The sequence below is a fragment of the Varroa destructor genome, unplaced genomic scaffold, assembly GCF_002443255.2.
Source record: "Varroa destructor unplaced genomic scaffold, Vdes_3.0 BEIS01000007.1, whole genome shotgun sequence".
Taxonomy (NCBI): Eukaryota; Metazoa; Arthropoda; class Arachnida; order Mesostigmata; family Varroidae; genus Varroa; species Varroa destructor.
In genome coordinates, this window is record NW_019211460.1 from 30289957 (window position 1) to 30311512 (window position 21556).

General features: G+C 39.3%; 1 protein-coding gene and 1 long non-coding RNA gene across 8 annotated transcripts in view; one reads left to right on the forward strand and one right to left on the reverse strand.

Moving 5' to 3' along the window:
- The window catches only part of LOC111254909 (serine/threonine-protein kinase VRK1-like), a 23425-nt gene extending 18740 nt beyond the window's left edge, over positions 1–4685 (reverse strand). The window contains exons 1-2 of one of the 7 annotated variants that reach the window (XM_022816281.2): positions 4491–4685; positions 569–1106 (exon numbers count right to left, since the gene is read on the reverse strand). In XM_022816281.2, coding sequence (XP_022672016.1) covers positions 569–686 — 118 coding nt within the window. In that variant the 5' untranslated portion in view covers positions 687–1106; positions 4491–4685. Of the gene's footprint in view, positions 1–568; positions 1107–2271; positions 2403–2452; positions 3763–3861; positions 4105–4131; positions 4463–4490 lie in introns of those variants that run through there. The other 6 variants (XM_022816276.2, XM_086974746.1, XM_022816278.2 and 3 more) reach the window with 6 other exon arrangements.
- A 2066-nt stretch (positions 4686–6751) lies between these two features.
- Positions 6752–10492, forward strand: LOC147754557 (uncharacterized). The gene is made up of 3 exons (XR_015317622.1): positions 6752–7567; positions 9050–9137; positions 9698–10492. It is a non-coding gene; the product is annotated as an uncharacterized LOC147754557 (long non-coding RNA).
- Positions 10493–21556: the final 11064 nt, after the last annotated feature.

The window sequence follows — 21556 nt, forward strand, 5'->3', positions numbered from 1 at the left end:
CACACTGAATCTTTTGTCCTCTTACTCTATAATCGACCAATTGTAAACTACATTGTGTCTACCAACAATCATGTCATGCACTTGATGCAAAGTATAACTGAAATATATCCTTAATAAACAAAATATTTTTTAACGCTAACTCAATAGAATCAACCACTTGTTGCTACCGAATAACACAAGTCTCAGTGATCGAAAATGGCTAACTCAACGTAAAAAATGTTGTGAATGGTCAATGATGTCATCAAGGCTTTTAATTTACGAAGAACGAAAATCAACAAAAGTTACGTTAATATACGTATTGCGTACATTAATTTAGGTCCATAAAAAAATCAGCGGACTTTATTAATAGATGGCCTCCGAAAACAATTAAAATTGTAAATCATTGTTTAATTCTCGCCGAACATACTTTCCGGTACGCTTCGGGTTCGTCTCTATGTGTATATTAACGAATTCGCCCTTACGTAAATCAGATTTCGTGTGTCCAGAAAAATGTTAAAGTACAACTACCTCGTCTATCAAAATAATTGATTAAACTATAGCAACTAGTTGAACAAATTTATATACTAACCTAAATAGATAGAACCAAATCCTCCCGATCCAATATGCGCTCCAATGCGCCAATGAAGACTTCGCACATCGGTTACCACCACACCCGACAAATTCAGCGGCTGCGTCGCAGAAGACATCGCGGTCACAACACAGTAGTAAAAGGGTTATCCCGTTATTATTAACGGCTAGATCAGCAATGTGCGCTTGTGAAGCGAAGGTTTGTTTCCAATACAGTCGGAAACCACACGTCTCGTTTGCTCAGGTTTGGTTGTTTGTTTCCGAGCCTACATACGCTTTCCGAATCCAGTCACTTTTAAATTTGTTGTTGAAATTGTCGTTGTTTCTCTCAAAAGGATCGAAGTCACCGATTACTTCTGTTTCCAACCGAAAATCTTCACTCCACCAGCCACGGTCGCTGCAAGCCAGGTCGTTCCTTCAGCTAGTCGATCTTTCCCGAGTTTGCCAAACCGTTGACCGTTGAACGGTCCTTGTTAATCGCGCTTTCGACCGCTTCTATGGACAGCGCTCCGCCTCTCAGCTGGCGCTATGAGGCGCATCTACAATCAAAAGTGACAGCAAATAACGTGCATTAGTTATGACATAGGGCACATATTATGCTAATGTGAACATATATTCACAATAATTATTTCATGCTAGTACTGCTTTTTATAGGCAAATGCAGAGCCTTCCTCCTCGAGGTTTGACTAATGGTTCCGATCGGTTTGCTGGCAGTAAATGAAGACTTAATGAAACAAACTATGGTGGCTAACACACGACTTCATTGAAAAGTTCTTAGAACTAGCTGTACACCGTAATTAACATTCCCGTTTCTATATTTGCATATGGCAATTATAATCAAATTTAAGTACAGTGATATAGAAAGAGTCATGTTAAAGCATTACAGCGCAGTTGACATGCGCCACAAACCACGAGAATGCGTGTGATGTTGCACACGCACAATCAAAACGTAAAACAGTATTCAAAAATGTACCAGAAACAGCTGACTATTGACGATGGGTACCGGCTGGCGTCCACAGAAGCATTCAAAGTTTAGCTAACTCGGAACTATTGTCTACAGTGTTCCTTGCAGGCATGCAGATTATCCCAAAAACTTATTTGAGCTGTACACAGGCTAGCTACAGGCGACTAAGAAAGTAAACAAGTGCCCTGCCAATTTGAATTTGTTTTAATGCTAGGACATTCTTTAGAAGAGGAGTCACTGTACGGTAAAATACAAGTCTAAATGCAACTTTGTTCTGGATTTGTTGTTGCATTAGTGAAGTTCGTTACCACTTGCAGTGACGATTCGGAAGAGGGGTCGCTAATTTCTATTTATGGTTCACGATCATAACTCAAAGTGCATTAGTTTTTAGGGTTCAGATTATTTGTTAGCTATTAGTAAATAAGGTTCATTGAAAATATATTCACAATAGCGCAAGCCACCGTATTTGTCCACCCTGTAATAAATAAAGTATGATGGCTTATTTACTTCAGTATACCTAGTTGAGCTAACGCCAAAACCAGTACAATATATTGGCGATTCTCTCAATGATTAAGGAATTATTCACGTATTAAGTAACCTTAGGAAATACATATCAATATAAGAAACGTTCTTTCCAGCAAAGCAATCTAGTATAATCTAATGCGCAGATCTATCTGAGTGAAACCAACGACTAAAATCATAGTTTAATTTACTATAGACAATGGCTACTAAAGATATACTCGTTCATCGGCCTTATCTCTTCGCCGATTCTGCTGTAGACAGACGCGTTTGTTGGCCTCACAGCTTCTATTTTGCGACTCTAGCGATTTGAAAAACATCTATGCCACACTGGTACTACGCCATATTAATATAGGCAATGGTAAGGTTACCACGTAGTCTTATTTGCCACAGTTTGTTTACCATTTCGTTAAGCTGCTGTTAGTTGTCATCGGCCATGAAAAAGTTGTCAGCATAGACAGTCGGCTGTTGTTGGCACGAATTGAGAAGCACGAGCAACCCGCATCGAACGAACAATATCCAAAAACACCGACCCTCTGATTGACGAATGCATACAAAACCCGAAAGCTACACATCGTACCGATCGATTACCTTACCAGCTATCTCATTGACTTGGGATAGACGGACAGACAGAAGACAACGGCTAAAGAACCATAACAGGAAGAAAACCTTTACCGTACACCACTAGAACTCTGCTCACAGCAGACGCCCTTGCATCCGACAAAACAGTCGAGTTATTGTTACCGTTGCTGCTGAACTGTACACAGACAGACAAATAAGCATATGAACGCACGCTCACACGCCCAGCAGTACACTATACCTCAGAGATCGCTCAGCCACACATTTTCTATTTTCTCCGAATAAGCCAGTGACAACGAGACGAAGATTAGCCATCATAAGTTACCGAAAGACAAGATTACAGTAAAATAGGACCGACTTCATTCGCATTAAATCCTGTTGCCTATCTATGGCCGTAAGGTATCCATGTACCCAGAGCTAGTCGGCAGCATCGACATTTGCAATTCAACCATGTGGACCGATTATGCATTTTCGAAAACTGCGGTGGGCTTGTATCGCGTTCAATCTGTCCCCTTCAGCCTCTCTAATTAATGGATGACTCCCTTTTATCACAGGGTGTTGTTGGCAATTTACTGTTCTGTTCTGTTGGTTCAACCGTTGAAAAACAGTATCGTGGCACCGATCGTTACAGTTGTTGTTGTTGTTGTCGCGCAAAATGCCCAACTAGAGTATCGCATCCGCCCATTAGGCAACAGTACCGAAACACGGAAAACGAGTAATCGCCACTACAGCACCAATAGCAGTGGCCTACTGATGCAACAACAACAACAGCTTCAACGGCTGACTTAATACGCCGACACATAGATGTCTATGTTCGTATGGAAACACACTGAATCCAAGCACAAACCATCAGTCGTCATGAAACATCTGTTGTTTACTGGCGACACTGCGCTTTTTCACCATTCATAAGTGAAAGTATTGTAGCTTCCACAGCAGCGTTATGAGAAGTAACGAAAAAAAGGCTGCTTGATAGGCGCAACAGTCACAGACAGTTATTACAACCAGCCACAACAACAACAACAACAACAGTGGTAGTTCCATGCGAAAATAAGGGATCGTGGTTCGCACGAGGCTAATCTTTGTTGGCTAGTTACCTGCATGGCCGTCTCTCTTCGTCATCGGCACTTAACAATATCAATTAATAATAATAATAATTTTGTATTTGCTACCCAATAAATTAAGCAACCGACAACTGCCTAATTTGTCAATTAAGCGCTCGAACTTTTACCTACTTCATTAGAACTCTACAACAACAGCTGCACTAGCCATCTGCAACGCAAACACCTTGTTAAAGGGGTCGACGGACGGTGAGCTTGACCGTAGTGACAGCATCAGCGGACTATAAGAGCAGGCTGCCCGGGGTAGGTGATGACCTCCATCCTGTGTGCCCATTTTTTTTTAATTACCAACTTCGGTCATACAGCTTTTACGCAAACAGATATTTTTACCGACGAAACATCGACGCTCTACGTGACTAGCCAACACCATCGATCCGAACTTGCCTTCATCTTCAAGCATTGTCGGCTTTAACAGATCAGGCTGTTTTTTTTTCAACAAATACGAGGCACTAACGCTTCTTCGTCTTATGGCCGCTCTCCAGTTATGACCAGATTCAATTTGGTTCAGTCTGCGTTGCACGGTCAGACAGCTGCAATACGGTTTTCTTCCTGCCGAAATGACCTGCTTCTTATCAGACTACTCGCAACGGTTTCACCAGTAAACGACGCCGGCCCGATACAGCAACGGTAAAACAGGAGAATGTGGGCAATCATGTCAGTTTCCAAATGGGCCTTCCTCTGCCAGCGCACCTCATAGACACTTTTCACGTCCACGCCGTAGGCACACAAAAAGCAATCCTTACCTTATTGGGCTACGCCCAGCGCGCTCGGCGAAATTTTCATCACACAAACTATATTCACAGAGAACAGGATTTAAAACTAGATCAAACCGCATCGCGTAAATTGCGACTAAATGCCACTGAACCACTTAGCAGCCGCCAGTGGAAGAACTAAGCCCGCCAAAGTTTGCAACAAGAGTCCCAGTCGTAGAAGGGACGACGATAACTATACTAATGCCGCTGATTACTTACAGGAAATACAACAAACTCATCAAATTATAGAATAACAATGCCTATACTTAAGTCAGCATGTAAATATGATGCGTCAATTGTACGCCTAACAGCAGGAATTGTGCTACTTTTAGGCGCTAACACTCAGCTATGCAGACAGCAGCAAGCGCGTGTTTTTGCTTGAAAGGTCGCGCGTCCCACCACACTGTCAAATAGCTGTCGTTACAAACTAATAAATAAAATAGATCTAAATTCAGTGGATTGCAATACCAAACAAGATTAAATATTGTCTTCTAGAACCTAATATGTAGGAACGTCGAGCTACGGCTTCATTAAGCCGCTGTTTAAACCCTAATTGGCTCTTTTTTTAGCTTCTCTGCTACATTTAGCTATAGTCTCTCTCTACTGGCTTCTATAAACAAAACAGTTTCACTCACCCATCTAGAACGTACCTATATAAACAACGGGCTACCTTACCCATAGAAACTTGAGCACAGACGGGCAGAACGTTTCTAGCGCAGCCTGAAAACACAGGCATCATCGATCAGCTAAACTTTATTGATATACATATGCAAACATAGTAGTTGATCATATCGATGAGGTTTGTTTTGAAACCCAACTTTTCTTTCTTCAACTTTCGTTAAAAAACGCGCGTTTATAAGGAAAAATAAAAAACGCTAATAAAAGAGATAAACACTTCAGTGTTGTCTATACACATATTAGCAATGTTTATCACGATTATAGTAGTCACAACAATATTTTTCCTCAATCCAGCGAAAAAAGCTGTAGGAATTTTTTATGCACTCTATAAGTTACAAAGTCCGAACAGCGTCTAATGTTATATGATAATGATATATTTTCCTTCGTTGCGATAAAAGGGAATACCGCAGGCTTGGTTGGTTTGAATATTGTTTATGAAGCTAACATATAGGACACTTGTCGTCTTTCAATTTACACAATCTAGTTTTCCTCGCCAAAATGACTCCAGTAATAACCATCAAGCGGTTAGATATTTTTTCCACTTTAGGCAATCAAAATAGCAAATCACAAATTCATGTGAACCGTGAGAGAACAAAATAAATAAGATGAGAGAAATATTAGATGAGTAGAACTTGTATGTCAGTAACTAATGAGCCATTAGTCTACATATTAAACGAAAAGGAGTCTTGATTTCGTACGTACAGACAATTTTGAAAAACAAGGTGCGTATAAGGCATAAACAACGAAGTGCCTCGTGCGCACCCGGGCGTTCAGCGCACTTCATTTGCAATTGTGCGATTAATTTCTCTTTTTTTTTTTGTCCATGAGACAAGCAGGTTTTAGAAATTATTTGGGGTCCCATATGATCACAATTCTGCGATGCCTTTTAACACTTATTGGCTAGAGTTATTGAGATAGTTCCAGACAAAAAGTCGTCTCGGAAACGGTCCCTTATGAAGTACCGTCTTTGTTTCTAGAAACGGTCGCTCGATAAGCTTTTCAATACAAAGTGTACATGCAAGAATTGAATTGAAAATGTGCATTATCGTAGGTCCATCCATACATCCAATGCGTCAAAAAACAAATTGACCTCGCGAGATTTGGCGGCAAAATCAAAAGTCTTAAAACTTCTTTCTCGGTGAATAATCTGTCTGCTTTCTCAGCGCAGGAGCTTGTGGTGGTCCGGGTTCGACCCTAGGTAAACGGAACCCAGCCGTTTAAAATGGCCTTTAATGGCTTTAAGACATTGAGCGTGAAACATGAAAAACATTGATAGCCCTTGTAGCTAGAATCGGTACTGGAAAAACTATCCAAATGGTTGCAAGTAACGACGCTTTAGAACACATCCGCAAGGTAGTTGAGGCGTCGACTTGTAGTTATTATCATTTTTATTATTCTAATCATTTTAACTATGTTAGTTAATGAATAATGCTGCTAAGTAATGATCAATTTGAGCTAGAATAACAGAGCATCGATAAATTTGCTTTGAAATCAACTTTGCTGCTATATTTTACATATATGCAACATGAAAATTCGGATTCCTACCTGGTAACATTTGAATGTCTTCGTTCAATCTTTTTCTTAACAAAATAGTACGTTCTAGTTGAATCTTGGTGTTTCCACGATGATGCAGTAGTAATCTGTTTGCCTACTTAACTTGAGGACCGGTAGATGTCTAGAGACCGGGCGTAAATACAGTCCATTTCGCGCTGAAAACCAACAATTACGTTAATTAAAGGCGTAAAGCTCGAAACATTTACTCAGTTGATTAAGGCTCGACTATCTTATTCTATGTTTCGTAATTTTTTTTTTAGCATAAATGTTTAGCCGTTATGTTGCACCCGTTGCAGTGACGTTATTCACGGATGATACACATGATATTAGACGAGTTTAGATGTTATCGGTCATTCTGCCATTCCCGGTTATCATGTTTTTGCTTAGCTCTTTTCCAAGTGGGTACAATTGGACGGGGTAAACTACAGTACCCTGAAGAGAGTTGGGCAGTCTTATTTACGTTGGAGCCCAAGCGCTAGCAGAAAAACATGGAATCCTGCGTATATTAGTAATCTGGGTGAATACGAAAAAGCCCTAATTCAGTAATGGATGGATCAAAAGGTTACCACGGAAGCCAGGTGCTACCTGCTCAATGTTGGGCACAGCCTAGTGTGTCGATACATTGCGCATTCGACTGTCTTAGTGGTCATCTAGTGCATATGATTGCTTTTGAATGGTCTTCAGCAACGCTCTCCACGAACATTAAGGTGACCTTTCGTCTTTATGCTACAAAGGTCGTGACCTTTGAAGAGACATAAAGGGAACTCCAATTCGGGTATGTGATATAACCCGTGATTTTGTCACCGCTGCAGATTCAAAGGCTCATCCTCTTACAGGTAATGGTATATGTAACACGGACCGTAAGTATATTCATATATATTACGACTGTCGGAGCTAGGGCGGTTATAGCTGCATTGATAGTGCACACAACGAGATAATGCGATTATATTTTTTTGCTTCCAACCTACGTGCACCAACCGTACAGCCATTTTTGCTCACTAAGTCAATAATTCATGATTTAGAGACTGACTTTGAAAAATCGAAAGTCTTATTCCATGCCATTGTCGCACAGATAATTTCAGACATTTTCCTTGTTATTTCTGTACCCTTTGTATGTACAACCATTGTAGGCGATGAACCCATGAAATGTTTGAATGTAAAAATAGCATGGTCCCAGCGTAACATAGGCCAATAACGGACACAAACATTTTGATTTTATTTCGTGAGCTGAGAGTAGGTTAGAGTAAAGCCGTTTCAGTTAAAATTGCTAGCGGAGTTTGCATGTCATGTCACGCTCCCTTGGAGACGACCACTGGAGAAGCGAGTGCTTGGAAATTGCTGTAAGAACTTCAAGCACCAGGGATGATCGCCACGAGATCAAACAAAGGCCCCGTGCAAAAGTGTTTATTAGGTGTTAGATCGACGATCCAGCTATGCGGGACTGCATCTTCGAGGCACCTGAACTTAATGGTTCGGTTATATCCCCCTTTGAAAATACAAAGAAACAGTTGTGAACCTTGCTAATTAGGGCAATATAATTTGGATTTTTTAGTTTCATGTTGTAGTATCTAGATAGCTATTGATGGTAATGAGCTAGAATCGGTGTTGTTAACATTTTTTTGCTAGCTTCACTTAAACATTAAATAGGAAAGCTTTAACTTTAATTAAGCTTTTGAGCTTTAACATTAAGAATTGCGTTCGGATTTCTTTTTCTGATAAAGAGCTTTAGCAGAAGCTAGTTCAGAGCACGCCTTTGACGAGACGCTTCCTGCAATCTCTATGTAAACTACATTTGACAATGTGCGTTACCCGGATAGAGGGCAGCCAACGATCAAAGGTTTTCTCGTTGGTCTTTTGGGTTGGTAGGTTACTACAATATATAAAATAGTCGGTTATTAGATCAGCCTCTGCTGCAAAAGGTGAGGGTAAGTCACAGAATTGATTTGAGAATGTTGTTCTCTACGAATTAAAGCTTCAGCCTCGATGGAGGCTCTCGTCAACAAATCTCGGCTACTAGTAAGAGAGCTAGAACACTGGATGGATGCAGCTCCTCAATTATAGAATGATTCTAGTTTGATTAACATGACACATGATTCTCATCGTTAAGGATAATAACGTGCACATTGCCGTCGTGCCTTTGTGCGCTCAGATTCACATTAAACACAATACAAAGGCGCCTACGTGCTACAGAGACGTGAAAAAACAGTATTTCTTTTTTCTTATAAATTTAGTTGCAGTGCATAAACAAATAGCGGAGAAAAACGTATCTGGTAAGACCTGATTTGTATTTTCGAATTTGATTGCCGCCGCTTTTTCAGTATTCGGGATATTTTGTTCTGTTCAAATGCCAGCCTACGGTTTCGGGGCCTCGGCCAGTTCGATGATCATCGTGTGATATATGTAAAGGTATTGGTCTTATGTTAACAATATCATCCAAGATTGTTGTGTTGTATAGGCCAGTTAGATTCTGTGGGTTTCGTTTAAAGCGCATGAGCTGGCGAAGCTGCCTGAGTTCTTGGACTTAACGGTCGATGTTTTTAAGCTTTTTTATACACCTCTTTTCTGTAATGCAAATAATGCTGCAAAGACAAAATAAAATGCCGGAGATAACCTTCAGAGGTACAGGCACAACAAAAAGGTCAAAAGGCTCCCCGAACCGCTTTAGTGGAAAACACCTTAGCGAATGCGTGCCTTCAAGCACAGTAACAGGAGGTTAATAATAATGAAACTTTGCTTAATACATACGTCCTATAAGAGTACATTACTGTACTGAATATAAAGGAAATGTACATCGAAATAGTGGTCCTCATTTGGCTCTACTGTTCAGCCATACGATGCACGTATGAATGGCACTGTAAGGATGGAAAAATGGCTAATTTAATAGGCATCGCGAAAACTCATTCCTTTAGTAGACTTACTTAATAAATAATAATAATTTTGTTATTTGATTGTACCCAACGTTTTAGGTGCGGTCAGGGTGTAGTATAAGCAGCAGGAACGACAATACCATGACAGTGATAAATCGTCTACTGCGACAGCTGCTGCCGAAGATGGACAACTCGCTTTTTCATCGTCCGCCTGTATTCCGTGCGAGCTTGTCTTGTGCGTGAGCTTGTATTGCGAACTTGAGCGAGCAGGTCAAAGGACAGATCAGGACAACAGGGACACTTTACGTTCTTCGAAATTTTCCACTGAGAAGGAGAGAAAGGGAGGAGACAGGGGAATTGGAGCGTTATGGGAACGCGCCCTGAAGGCTCTCCGCCGTTCGCACAGCTTATGTTCAATACACCTATATGTGATATTGCAGCGATCACGCTCAAACAGAAGCATGTCAAGCAGCAAATATGTCTTACTGATTGAATACTACGTATTCAATTGTGTGATTTGACTCTGCTCGCAATATTCGCATTACGCCTTAATAATAGAATGCCACGTGGAAGTCGCATACACCTCAGGGGTTACTTTCGATGTACTCCCTCAACTTCTGATACCAATAATCAACAAAATGAGGCCAATTAGATCCATTTGCCTATTACTTTATCTACATTATTAATTAGCAGACTAGTTATCTGAAATCATGAATAGTAGATATGTTGATTTAACTTGTTAAAAAAATGCTAGTCGGTTCATCATTTGAGAAGTACAGCAATTGATTTTAGCGTAAGATCCATCCCTAGACCTAACATGTTATAGAAAATGAAGACAGCCATTTCGTTGAAGACTAAATGTTATTTAATAAAACAATAATTTAATCGGGTTTATATGTTTGTAGTCATTGCAGGACTAGGCGTATTTGAGGGTATTAGTTAATCAAAACTTTTTAGGCTTTTAGATGCCTCAGCGCTTAATTACGTTTCTAGTGATAGCGTTTTCGAATTCGGACCGTTCATTCTGGTACTACACGCGGGTGGTAACCTTCGTAAAGCAAGATAATAACACAATAAAATTAATTTAATATTCTTCCTTGGTCATAGTTCAGAAAAATTTTATTTAAAAAGTTAATCTTAGGGCAAGATTCCCGACGCCGCCCTCATTCAGGTTTGTTGGCCTAATTAAGCTTGTATTTTGTAGGTAAACTGTATATAACTGTATACTTTTCGTTATTTTTTCAATGTATTCAACAAAGATTCTCAATACAGTTGACTGCTATGTATGTTTGTAAGCCCACAATATTTTGAATGAAAGTTACGTTATTATAAGTAGATTTGTTTTTTATTCGCCATTTATTTATTTATTTATACCTAGAGGGAAAAAGTACACTGAAATGTCTCGACGATTATTGCAGTAATTAGACTTGACAACATCTCTAATACATACTAAGGTCTGGGAAACATTAAATTATTTTTCGAAAGTTCCGAGAATATGACTAGACTGTTGGATGACCTCATTTCAACCCGCGGGAATAGAACCCGTCTCAACTTCAGTAAATTTCACGTTTCCTTGTTGCAATGCTCAAAAACAAGAAATTACACGGTAAAGAAGTGTTTACCTAATTTACGTTCTGTGTCAAATGAAACTTGCTTGGGTTAATTGTGTGACACGGTAATAGGTACTCTGACGTGTCAGTAATCCGCCATAAGAGACATGTTACAGCAACGCAGGCACGAAACCTTATGTGTCGATTCATCTACGTCCAATACTGTCTTAATTAAGCATTGCTATGAATGGCTAAATTCTATCTATACGAAACGAAGTGTTTATACGTTTGTGGAATAATGGTTATGTTGTAACTTGGATGCGACGAAGGTGCTCTACTGTACAAAATGCCTAAATGGAAAGATAAAACGAGGGAAGACTAGATTACGTACAGAAAAGTTCTGAGGCAGAAAGGTTTATAGGAGAACCGTTAAATTTGTCATTTCTAAACATGGACGAATGGCAATTTTGGCGTCGTTTACATTAGCTGTGCTTCTTTGCAAACCAAAATCTCTAAGATTCTAATAGGATAGCATCCATGTCTTTCCATGTGACTTGATCACTGATTTAGGCTAACACATTGAAATTTAAGGGGCAAAAGCTAAAATCGTTTCTTCGTATTTGAATTGGAAATTAAAATGGTCGCCGTATCAGTAATCCTCTTCGTATTAAGTGTGCTGGTACCGCGCATATTTTAACGTAATCGTATGTGATAATTGCGAGAAGTTTCAACGTATACCGCGATTCGACGTATAAGGTAGAAATACTCTTTTAACCACCTGCGACGGGCTTGGCAGGGACAGTTTGCAAATATAACGATTCTTCCTTACTTGTCGATTTTTTAGTATAAATGTACGAGCCTATGGTCATTTTGTGGAAAACAAATGGTAAGAATCCCGTACACATTGTGGAACAGATGGAACACGGCGCAACAAGATATACAACGGAAGCAAAAAAAAGTCTATAGTTTTCTAGATGATTCGAAATTTCGAAACCAGATTCCTTTTCTAAGCAGGGCTCATCAAGTAACGATTATTTTTTGGTGACTTGCTCTTGGTGTTCTGCTTGATGGAAAGCATCCTGACAAAAAAGAGAACGATGCTCAAAAAACATCATGGTCGTCGGTCTCCGTGATAATTTAGTGAATAGCTTATTTGCTCCGTAGTCTGCGGAATACATTGTGGTCTTGGTTCGCACCCAGACATAGATAGTTTCGTTTTGTGCAAAAAGCTAGTGGTCTGATAAAGTACCGGACGTAAAACTCAGCATAAAGGTAATGGCGTTTCGAACACGGACTGTAGATATACTCATATAGATTACGATTGTCGGAGCTAGAATTGTGCTAGATTGTGTAGCTGTTATTTTTTTACTTCCAACCTACATGCATAAACCGTACGGCCAGTTTTGTTCACCAAGTCAATAATTAATCACTAGTTAGAGACTGACTTTTAAAAATCGGAAGCCTTATTCTATGCCATTGAACGCGATGAACCCATGGAGTGTTTGAATGTGGAAATATTTTTTTGATACATACCACTAACGGACACGAACATTTCCATTCCATTTCATGGGCTGAGAGTAGATTTTCAGCCGTTTCAGCTAGAATTGCTAGCGGACCTTGCTTATCATGTCACGTTATGCTGAACACGATGACTGGAGAGGTGAGTGCTTGGAAGCTAGTGCAAGAAAGTCAAGCACCCTATATGATCGCCACGAGATTAAATATAGGCCTTACACAAAGGTATTTATCGGCTGTCAGATCGACGACCCAGCTATCCGGGACCGCATCTTCAAGGTATCTAAACTTAATGGTTCAGTTATATCCCTCTTTGAAAACATAAAGGAACAGTTGTGAACCTTACTAATTAGGGCAATATAATTTGTATTTTTTTAATTTCGTGTTATAGTCTCCAGATAGCTATTTATCGTAACAAGCTAGAATCGGTGTTAACATTTTTCTGCTAGCTTCATTTGAATCTTAGATAGGAAAGCTTTAACTTTAATTAAGCTTTTGAGCTTTAACATTAAGGAAAATTTCAACTTTCATCAAACCTTTAAGCTTTAACATTAAGGAAGACTTCAACTTTCATTAAGCCTTTAAGCTTTAACTTTGAGCGTTGAATTCGGCTTTCTTTTTCTGATAAATAGCTTCAGCAGCGGCTAATTCAGGGCACACCTTCAGCGAGGCGCTTTCTGCAACCTCTATGTCAACTGCATTTGACAGTGTGCACTGCCCGGATAGACGAGAATCAACGAGCAAAGATTTCCTCGTCGGTCATGAACGAGGCCGCGCGGACATGGTAAGTCGCTACAATATATAAAATAGTCGGTTATTAGATCAGCCTCTGCCGCAAAACGTAAGAGTAAGTCAGAGAATTGCTTCGAGAATGTTGTTCTCTACGAATTACAGCTTCAGCCTCGATGAAGGCTCTCGTAAGAGAGTAAGAGAGCTAAAATACTACACGGATGCAGCTCCTCAGACACAGAATGATTTTAATTTGACGAAGATGATATACAATCCCTTTATGCGGTCGGGTAGACGATACAAACGCGTATATGTGCCACCGAAACGTGAGAAAAAGTAGTGAAAATATTTTTTTTTTTTTGCAATAGATGGCTAAAAAGAACGTATATATTTTTGAATTTGATTTCCGCTGCTTTTACAGCATTCCGGATATTTTGTTCTGTCCAGACGCCAGCCTACGTTTGCGGGGCCTCGGCCAATTCGATGATCATCGTGTGATATATGTAAAGGTATTGGTCCTATGTTAACAATATAATTCATGATTGTTGTGTTGTATAGGCCGGTTAGATTCTGTGGGTTTCATTTAAAGCGCATGAGCTGGCGAAACGGCCTGAGTTCTCGGACTTGATGATCTATGTTTTTAAGCTTTTTTATACACTTCGTTCCTGTACACATCACGCTGCTCCCAGCTGCCTATAGGTACCGCCCAGCTGAAAATTTGCTGGAGAGGGGATATCAAACGCACTTACCTCTGTGTCATTAGCCAATAAAAAAAAGTAATATCGCAGGTGTTCTGTGTTAACTTTGTTATACAGAGGTATATAATCGAATACATATAAAGATTTAAAAGGGCTATTTTTAAGTAGGCTCTTGCAGAGCAATTTTTGTATTGGCAGCGCCCGCACGGCAGTTGCCTACTAATAAGTTTTCATTGTTTCTAATAACGAAAATATCTTTTGTTGTATTCATTTCGTCGCCGTATGTATTAACGCAGGTGGATCCGTTAAACTTTGATCTTTATAAACTGAATCGCAGCTTTGCTGAGCTTTTCGGGAAAACTTCGTATTCTCTGTCTGAATATGACAGTTACACACCTCACATAACAATTTTTCAGGTAAGACCTCGGTATCTACTAAAACGTATCTATATGCAGTCACAGGTAAGCAATAGTGCCTCATTCGTTAAAGGCTAGAAAATCACTGGATTGAATCTGGCACGGTTTTAGCTTAGTAGGGGACGGTCCTATACGGAACTCGCTATGTTGTATATGTCTGTCTATATACAGGCCATTGCTATTCACCAATTGCGGCAAAACCGTTATAAAACGGTTCGTTGTATATATATGCATATACAAGTATGTGTGCGACATGTACCAACAAACCACAGTTTTTTTTTACCACAATTGGCAAACAACATCGACATTTTCAATGTAGCGATTTCAGTTTAGGACTCCCTATTGTTTCGTTCCGGCAAAACGTGTCTGCATTCCCTTTCGATAGCAGGTGAAATTCGCGGTTTACTTAAATATCAACCTAGTTAAGAGTGTAAAAAGGAATCAAAAGCTTTTGTTAAAGAGGAGCATCGCCTTCGGGCAAAGCAGAAGGGAATAGAGAGCAGGTTCATAAATAGTAAGCAAAGCAGTACATAGAGTGCCCAAGATTGCTCTATTCTATCATGTTATAGATACGAGGCAGGCTTGACGATCGCCGATGCATTCGCCAAACGTATAAGCAGCTGAGTGAGGAAGACATTGACTTCGGTGTTCAGCGCATCAAAAACATCCAGCTGCTGGATATATTATTGCCAAAGAATGACTGCGAGTAAGGACGTTTTTCCTATCAAAAACTCTAATTAAAATTACCGACTTAGGTCAGTTATGGAGGCATGGCCGTCACAGATGGCACTTCAATAGTGACTATATTTCGGTTTGGATACTAGATTCTTTCTCTTGCTATATGACTTTAACAACACGAAGGGTTAATGCATCGTTGATAGTCTGTTTTCTCCCTTTCAAATTGACTAGATATAAAGAAAGATGACGGAAAATTGCTGATGTTTTGAACATGAGTATATTTGAATTAAAATATCAAGATGATGCTCTGATACTTCGCATGTTAGGTAAATGAGTTCCATCTTCTTTTTTCTTAATGTTTACGGGCAGGTACTACCATAAGCTTGGTGTTTTTTTCGTAAGTGGAACGTACAGCAGCGAGATCGACGCCGGACAATCTATTAGCGTTGCAGGCAATGATGCGTTTACCCGTAATGCAAATAGTGCGGCAAAGACAAAATAAAAGGCCAGAGATGACCTTTAGAGATCCAGGCACAACAGAAAGATCAAGGGGCTCTCCGATCTAATTTAGTGGAAAACACGTTAGCCAATTCGTGCCTTTAAGCACACTAACAAGAGGTCAATAATAATGAAAGTTTGCTTAATACATATCTCCTATACATTACAGTACTGAATATAAGGGAAATGTACATCGAAACAGTGGTCCTCATTTGGCTCTACTGTTCAGCCATACGATGCACGTATGAATGGGACTGTAAGGATGGAAAAATGGCTAATTTAATAGGCATCGCGAAAACTCATTCCTTTAGTGGACTTACTTAATAAATAATAATAATTTTGTTATTTGATTGTACCCAACGTTTTAGGTGCGGTCGGGGTATAGTATAAGCAGCAGGAACAAAAGCCCGAACAACAATACGATAACAATGATTAATCGTCTCGCCGCGACAACTCGCTTTTTGATCGTCCGCCTGTATCCCGTGCGAGCTTGTCTTGTATGTGAGTTTGTATCGTGAACTTGAGCGAACGGGTCAAGGGACAGATCAGACAACAGGGACACTTGACGTTCTTCGAAATTTCCCATTGAGAGAGAGAGAAGGAGAGAAAGGAGGAGACAGCGGAATTGCAGCATTATGGGAACGCGCCTTGAAGGCTCTCCGCCGTTCGCACAGCTTATGTTCAATACATCTATATGTGATATTGCAGCGATCACGCTCAAACAGAAGCATGTCAAGCAGCAAATATGTCTTACTGATTGGATACTACGTATTCAATTGTGTGATTTGACTCTGCTCGCAATATTCGCATTACGCCTTAATAATAGAATGCCACGTGGAAGTCGCATACACCTCAGGGGGTTACTTTCGATGTACTCCCTCAACTTCTGATACCAATAATCAACAAAATGAGGCCAATTAGATCCATTTGCCTATTACTTTATCTACATTATTCATTAGCAGACTAGTTATCTGAAATCATGAATAGTAGATATGTTGATTTAGCTTGTTCAAAAGATACTAGTCGGTTCATCATTTGAGAAGTATAGCAATTGCGTTTAGCGTAAAATTCATCCCTAGACATAACATGTTATAGAAAATGAAGACAGCCATTTCGTTGAAGACTAAATGTTATTTAATAAAACAATAATTTAATCGAGTTTATATGTTTGTTGTCATTTGAGGGTATTAGATGCCTCAGCGCTTAATTACGTTTCTAGTGATGGCGTTGTCGAATTCGGACCCTTCATTCTGGTCCTACACGCGGGGTGATAAGCAAAAGAATAACACAATATAATTAATTCTGAAATTCTTCCTTGATCAAAGTTGAGAAAAATTTTATTTAAAAAGTTAATCCTAGGGCAAGCTGTGTTGACGCCGCCCCCACTTAGGCTTGTTGGCCTAATTAAGCTCGTATTTTGTAGGCAAACTGTATATAACTGTATACAAAATATATAACAGCTGTATTTTTTGTTATTTTTTCAATGTATTCAACAAAGATTCTCAATGCAGTTGACTACTATCTATGTTTGTAAGCCCACAATATTTTGAATGGAAGTTAAGTTACTATAAGTAAATTTGTTTTTTTTTTTCGCCATTTATTTATTTATACTTAGAGAGAAAAAGTGCATTGAAATGTCTCGACGATTATTGGGGTAATTAGACTTGACAACATATCTAATATATACTAAGATCTGGGAAACGTTAAACTACTTTTCGAAAGTCCCGAGAATATGACTAGGCTGTTGGATGACCTCATTTTAACCCGCGGGAATAGAACCCGTCTCAACCTCAGTAAACTTCACGTTTCCTTGTTGCAATGCTCAAAAACAAGAAATTACACGCTAAAGAAGTGTTTACCTAATTTACATTCTGTGTCAAATGAAACTTGCTTGGGTTAATTGTGCGACACGGTAATAGGTACTCTAACGTGTCAGTAATCCGCCATAAGTGACATGTTACAGCGGCGCAAGCACGAAACCTTATGTGTCGATTCATCTACGTCCAATACTGTCTTAATTAAGCATTGCTATGGGTGGCTAAATTCTATCTATACGAAACGAAGTGTTTATACGTTCGTGGAAAAATGGTTATGTTATAACTTGGATGCGACGAAGGTGCTCTACTGTACAAAATGCCTAAATGGAAAGATAAAAAACGAGAAAAGACTAGAGTACGTACAGAAAAGTTCTGAGGCAGAAAGGTTTATAGGAGAACCGTTAAACTTGTCATTCCTAAACATGGACGAATGGCAATTTTGGCGTCGTTTACATTTGTTGCGCTTGTTTGCAAACCAAAATCCCTAAGATTCTATTAGGACAGCATCCAGGTCTTTCCATGTGACTTGATCACTGATTTAGGCTAAGACATTGAAATTTAGGGGACAAAAGCTAAAACCGTTTCTTCGTATTTGAATTGGAAATTAAAATGGTCGCCGTATCAGCAATCCCTCTCGTATTAAGTGTACTGGTACCGCGCATATTTTAACGTAATCGTATGTGATAATTACGAGAAGTTTCCACGTACACTGCGATTCGACGTATAAGGTAGAAATACTCTTTTAACCACCTGCGACGGGCTTGGCAGGAACAGACTGCAAACTTGTTGATTTTTTAGTGACATTTTTGTGACAAACAAATTGTAAGCGTCCCGCACACACTGGACCACATGAGACACGGAAAAGTCTACAGTATTATTATTATTCGATATAAAAATCAGGTCCGAATCATTGAACTATGGTAATTTCGTTCATTCCATTGCAGCAAAATTTTAATTAGGCTTTGTTAGATCAGAATGAACTAAGTTACAGCACAACTGAATCCTAAATAAATTATATGAATAAATGATACGGGCTATGAAGAAGAGAGTGATGGATATATGGTCTTTTCCGTGCTACGATAGATTTATAATACAATAAAAAATGCCGTATCTTATTACGTCAGTTAGCGACAATCCAGTTATGAATATCCTGTTTACTATTTTCTATATTTCGGGTCCAAGTTTGTTTTCCAAAGAGTGCTTATCATGTACCGATTATTTTGTGACTAACTGAAACAGCAAGTTAACAAGTAACTTTCGTAAGGTATAATAATGAATTCACACAAGCACTTGTTCACACGAACATAGTTCCGCAAATTCCATAAATTAAACATCCAAGTATTTTTTAAATAATGAGATTGGCCCTCTGGTCCATAATGGCGCGGTGTATACGCAAAAATTAAACGTTGATTAAGGTTATGTGAACTTTAACTTCCATTACCCGTAAATACATACTGACGTGCGCTTAGTTGCAAGGTTCAGTCGTTGCCCGATTACGACGGTTGGACCGTTCCCTCCTCAATTTAAGGATACATCAACAATTTCCTCCGCATCCTTAAACCAACATTAATTCATTTAAGTTTCCATAAACCAATACGTAAAAAGTTATTAGACATTATACAAAAAAAGGTTATTATTCACACCACTGGTAATTCTCTAGCTGCTCGTTTTTGGCTTTTGGAAAATAGGTAGTAGGTCGCCGCAACAATCAGCACAGAGACTCAACTAAGAACCCCAATTCCCCAGTTAATGACCGTCCGGTTGTGTCTGTCAGTAGACGACTCATTACTGTTCGTGCCCCGAAAACGTCCAGCCGACACTATAGTAGTTATTCGATGTATGTGAATATGGAAATAGGGATGGTTGAGATAGAGGTCACAAATGGATTTGCAGGTCGGTACAATATCTTCAAGGCAAGTTCACATTTCATAACAGTACCCACGTAGAGTTACACACATGTAGGCATTACGAAACGTTCTTCACAGCAGAATGTACTTAGCTCGGGGCTAATTCATATTGGCCTCATACGCTGACATGGAGGATTATTTCATCAATTCATTGCAACTATCCTATGAGCCACGATCGTATTTTATTCTGGTTCTAACACAACTCAATAGTTTTGCTGTCTCATTTTCCAAAACACCTATAACTTGCGTACTAGTACCTCAACAAAATAAACAAAGCTCCAGGGAAGGCCGAAGTTCCGTTGACAATTTGGAAGTGTCATGAGAACTTCCCCGAAAGGTACTTCGCTTGATAATCATCATTAGAAGGGGTCTGGAGTATAATAAATATTATCTTTCCCTTATTGCGCAATCTTATCTTTATTTCAAATGATACGTCGCCATGATATTTTTTCAGAGGGATGTCAATTACTGGAAAAGAGAAGCCTTTTACTATGCTGATAGCTGAAGCATAAACTCATATAGATAAGGGTGCCTAGGGCGTCCCTTATACATAATAATCATCAATTCTGTTCTGTGTGTATCCATAGTGTTGATAGTTCTGACTTCGCATTCTTCAGGAACGCAGCGCGGAAATTGCTCTGTTATGTATTCCCTGCCCTCTAACTCACAACTGCTCCGTTAGCAATTATATAGAGAGCACTGGGTGACAAAATGGCAGATGCAGACACTCATGACTTTTGTGATTTGTCTAAATATGACAAAAAAGAAAAAAAAATGCTTCAGAATGGGCCATTTTCTTCACCATCTTCCGACTGAAATTAGCATACCTAACTTTATGATAGTTCCCTATGCAATCAATGGAAGCGCCATTTGTTGGAATACAAATTTGTCTTCAAAAGTCAAACCATTGGATCCCCACCTTTATTGAGTAAAACGGCATATATATAGCAGTGTTTACTTCGTTGTTAACCTCTGTCATTGAACACAACAGAGAGGTAGTCATTAATACATTTAATTTACTTACACATCTTTCACAAATGAAGTAGAAGACTCACATGCATGTTTGCGATAGACATTGACCAATATAACTTCGGTCACGTTGAGCTGAACATTCTTCGGGTCAACTTCAATAATAAAAATTTCGAAAATAAAAACGAATGTGTCAGGCTTTGCCTTCACCGAAACCAACCAAGTGTTCTTTTACGGCCGTTTATCACGTACATGAGTGTGGTGTTGTCTTGAAGTTTCGTTGTTCAGTTGGATTTAAGCCGGATGATCCAGCTCTTTTTGTAGCTGATACTTCTAGTTTTTATTATAAAATTCGGAAATTGCTACGAGCTACTAATCCAAGAACTAATCAAGTTAGCTGAATTGACTTTAACGGAAGGATATCACGCACATTGAACTGAGATGCCTCAGTTCTCCTGATCCATTACTATAATTTCTATAGAATATCAACCGTAGACGATTGATTTACTCGAAACCACTCGAAAACCATTATGGCTATTCGCTGAATCTCGGAATACTTTCGTATTTGGTATAGAAACTTGTCTGACCGTGTAGCTCCATTGAAACTCCAAATTTCCAAAATAGGAATCATATTGCTGGTGCCTGGTCAGCTTTCTGTTGACTAGACGCTGAATCTGTCAGCCACCACTTGTCGTCGACGAGATTTATTTCGTAGCTATGAATAAAACTTCTTATGGAGGGTGACTTGCATAATGCCTTTCGTTAAGACCTCATTAAGGACAATATACCCAAAACCACATTAATGAATCCGTTTTAACAGCAAGCTTGAAATAATTCGATACACATTCATGTTTATGAAACAGGAAGCGACTGTTTCTACGAGAAAGCGAGAAAGAGGTTCTATGCTAGCATTGCAACGGCCCAGCTCCAGCTTCTTATGCTTAGCCGTATCCATATGATATGTACCTTAACCTTGATTACAAACAAAACACGTTACCTTTCTTAAAAACAAATTTGCATTACTGGCTGCCTATTGGGTCGACCAGAGTATTCAAATAAAGTTGAACTGGAAGGGGGCCCCAGAGATCAAAAATGTGTTCTCGAATAGTTTTTATTTAGAAATATCCAATGGGCTTTCAAAACGAAGGGTCAACGTTGTTTGTATAGCAACAATAGGACAA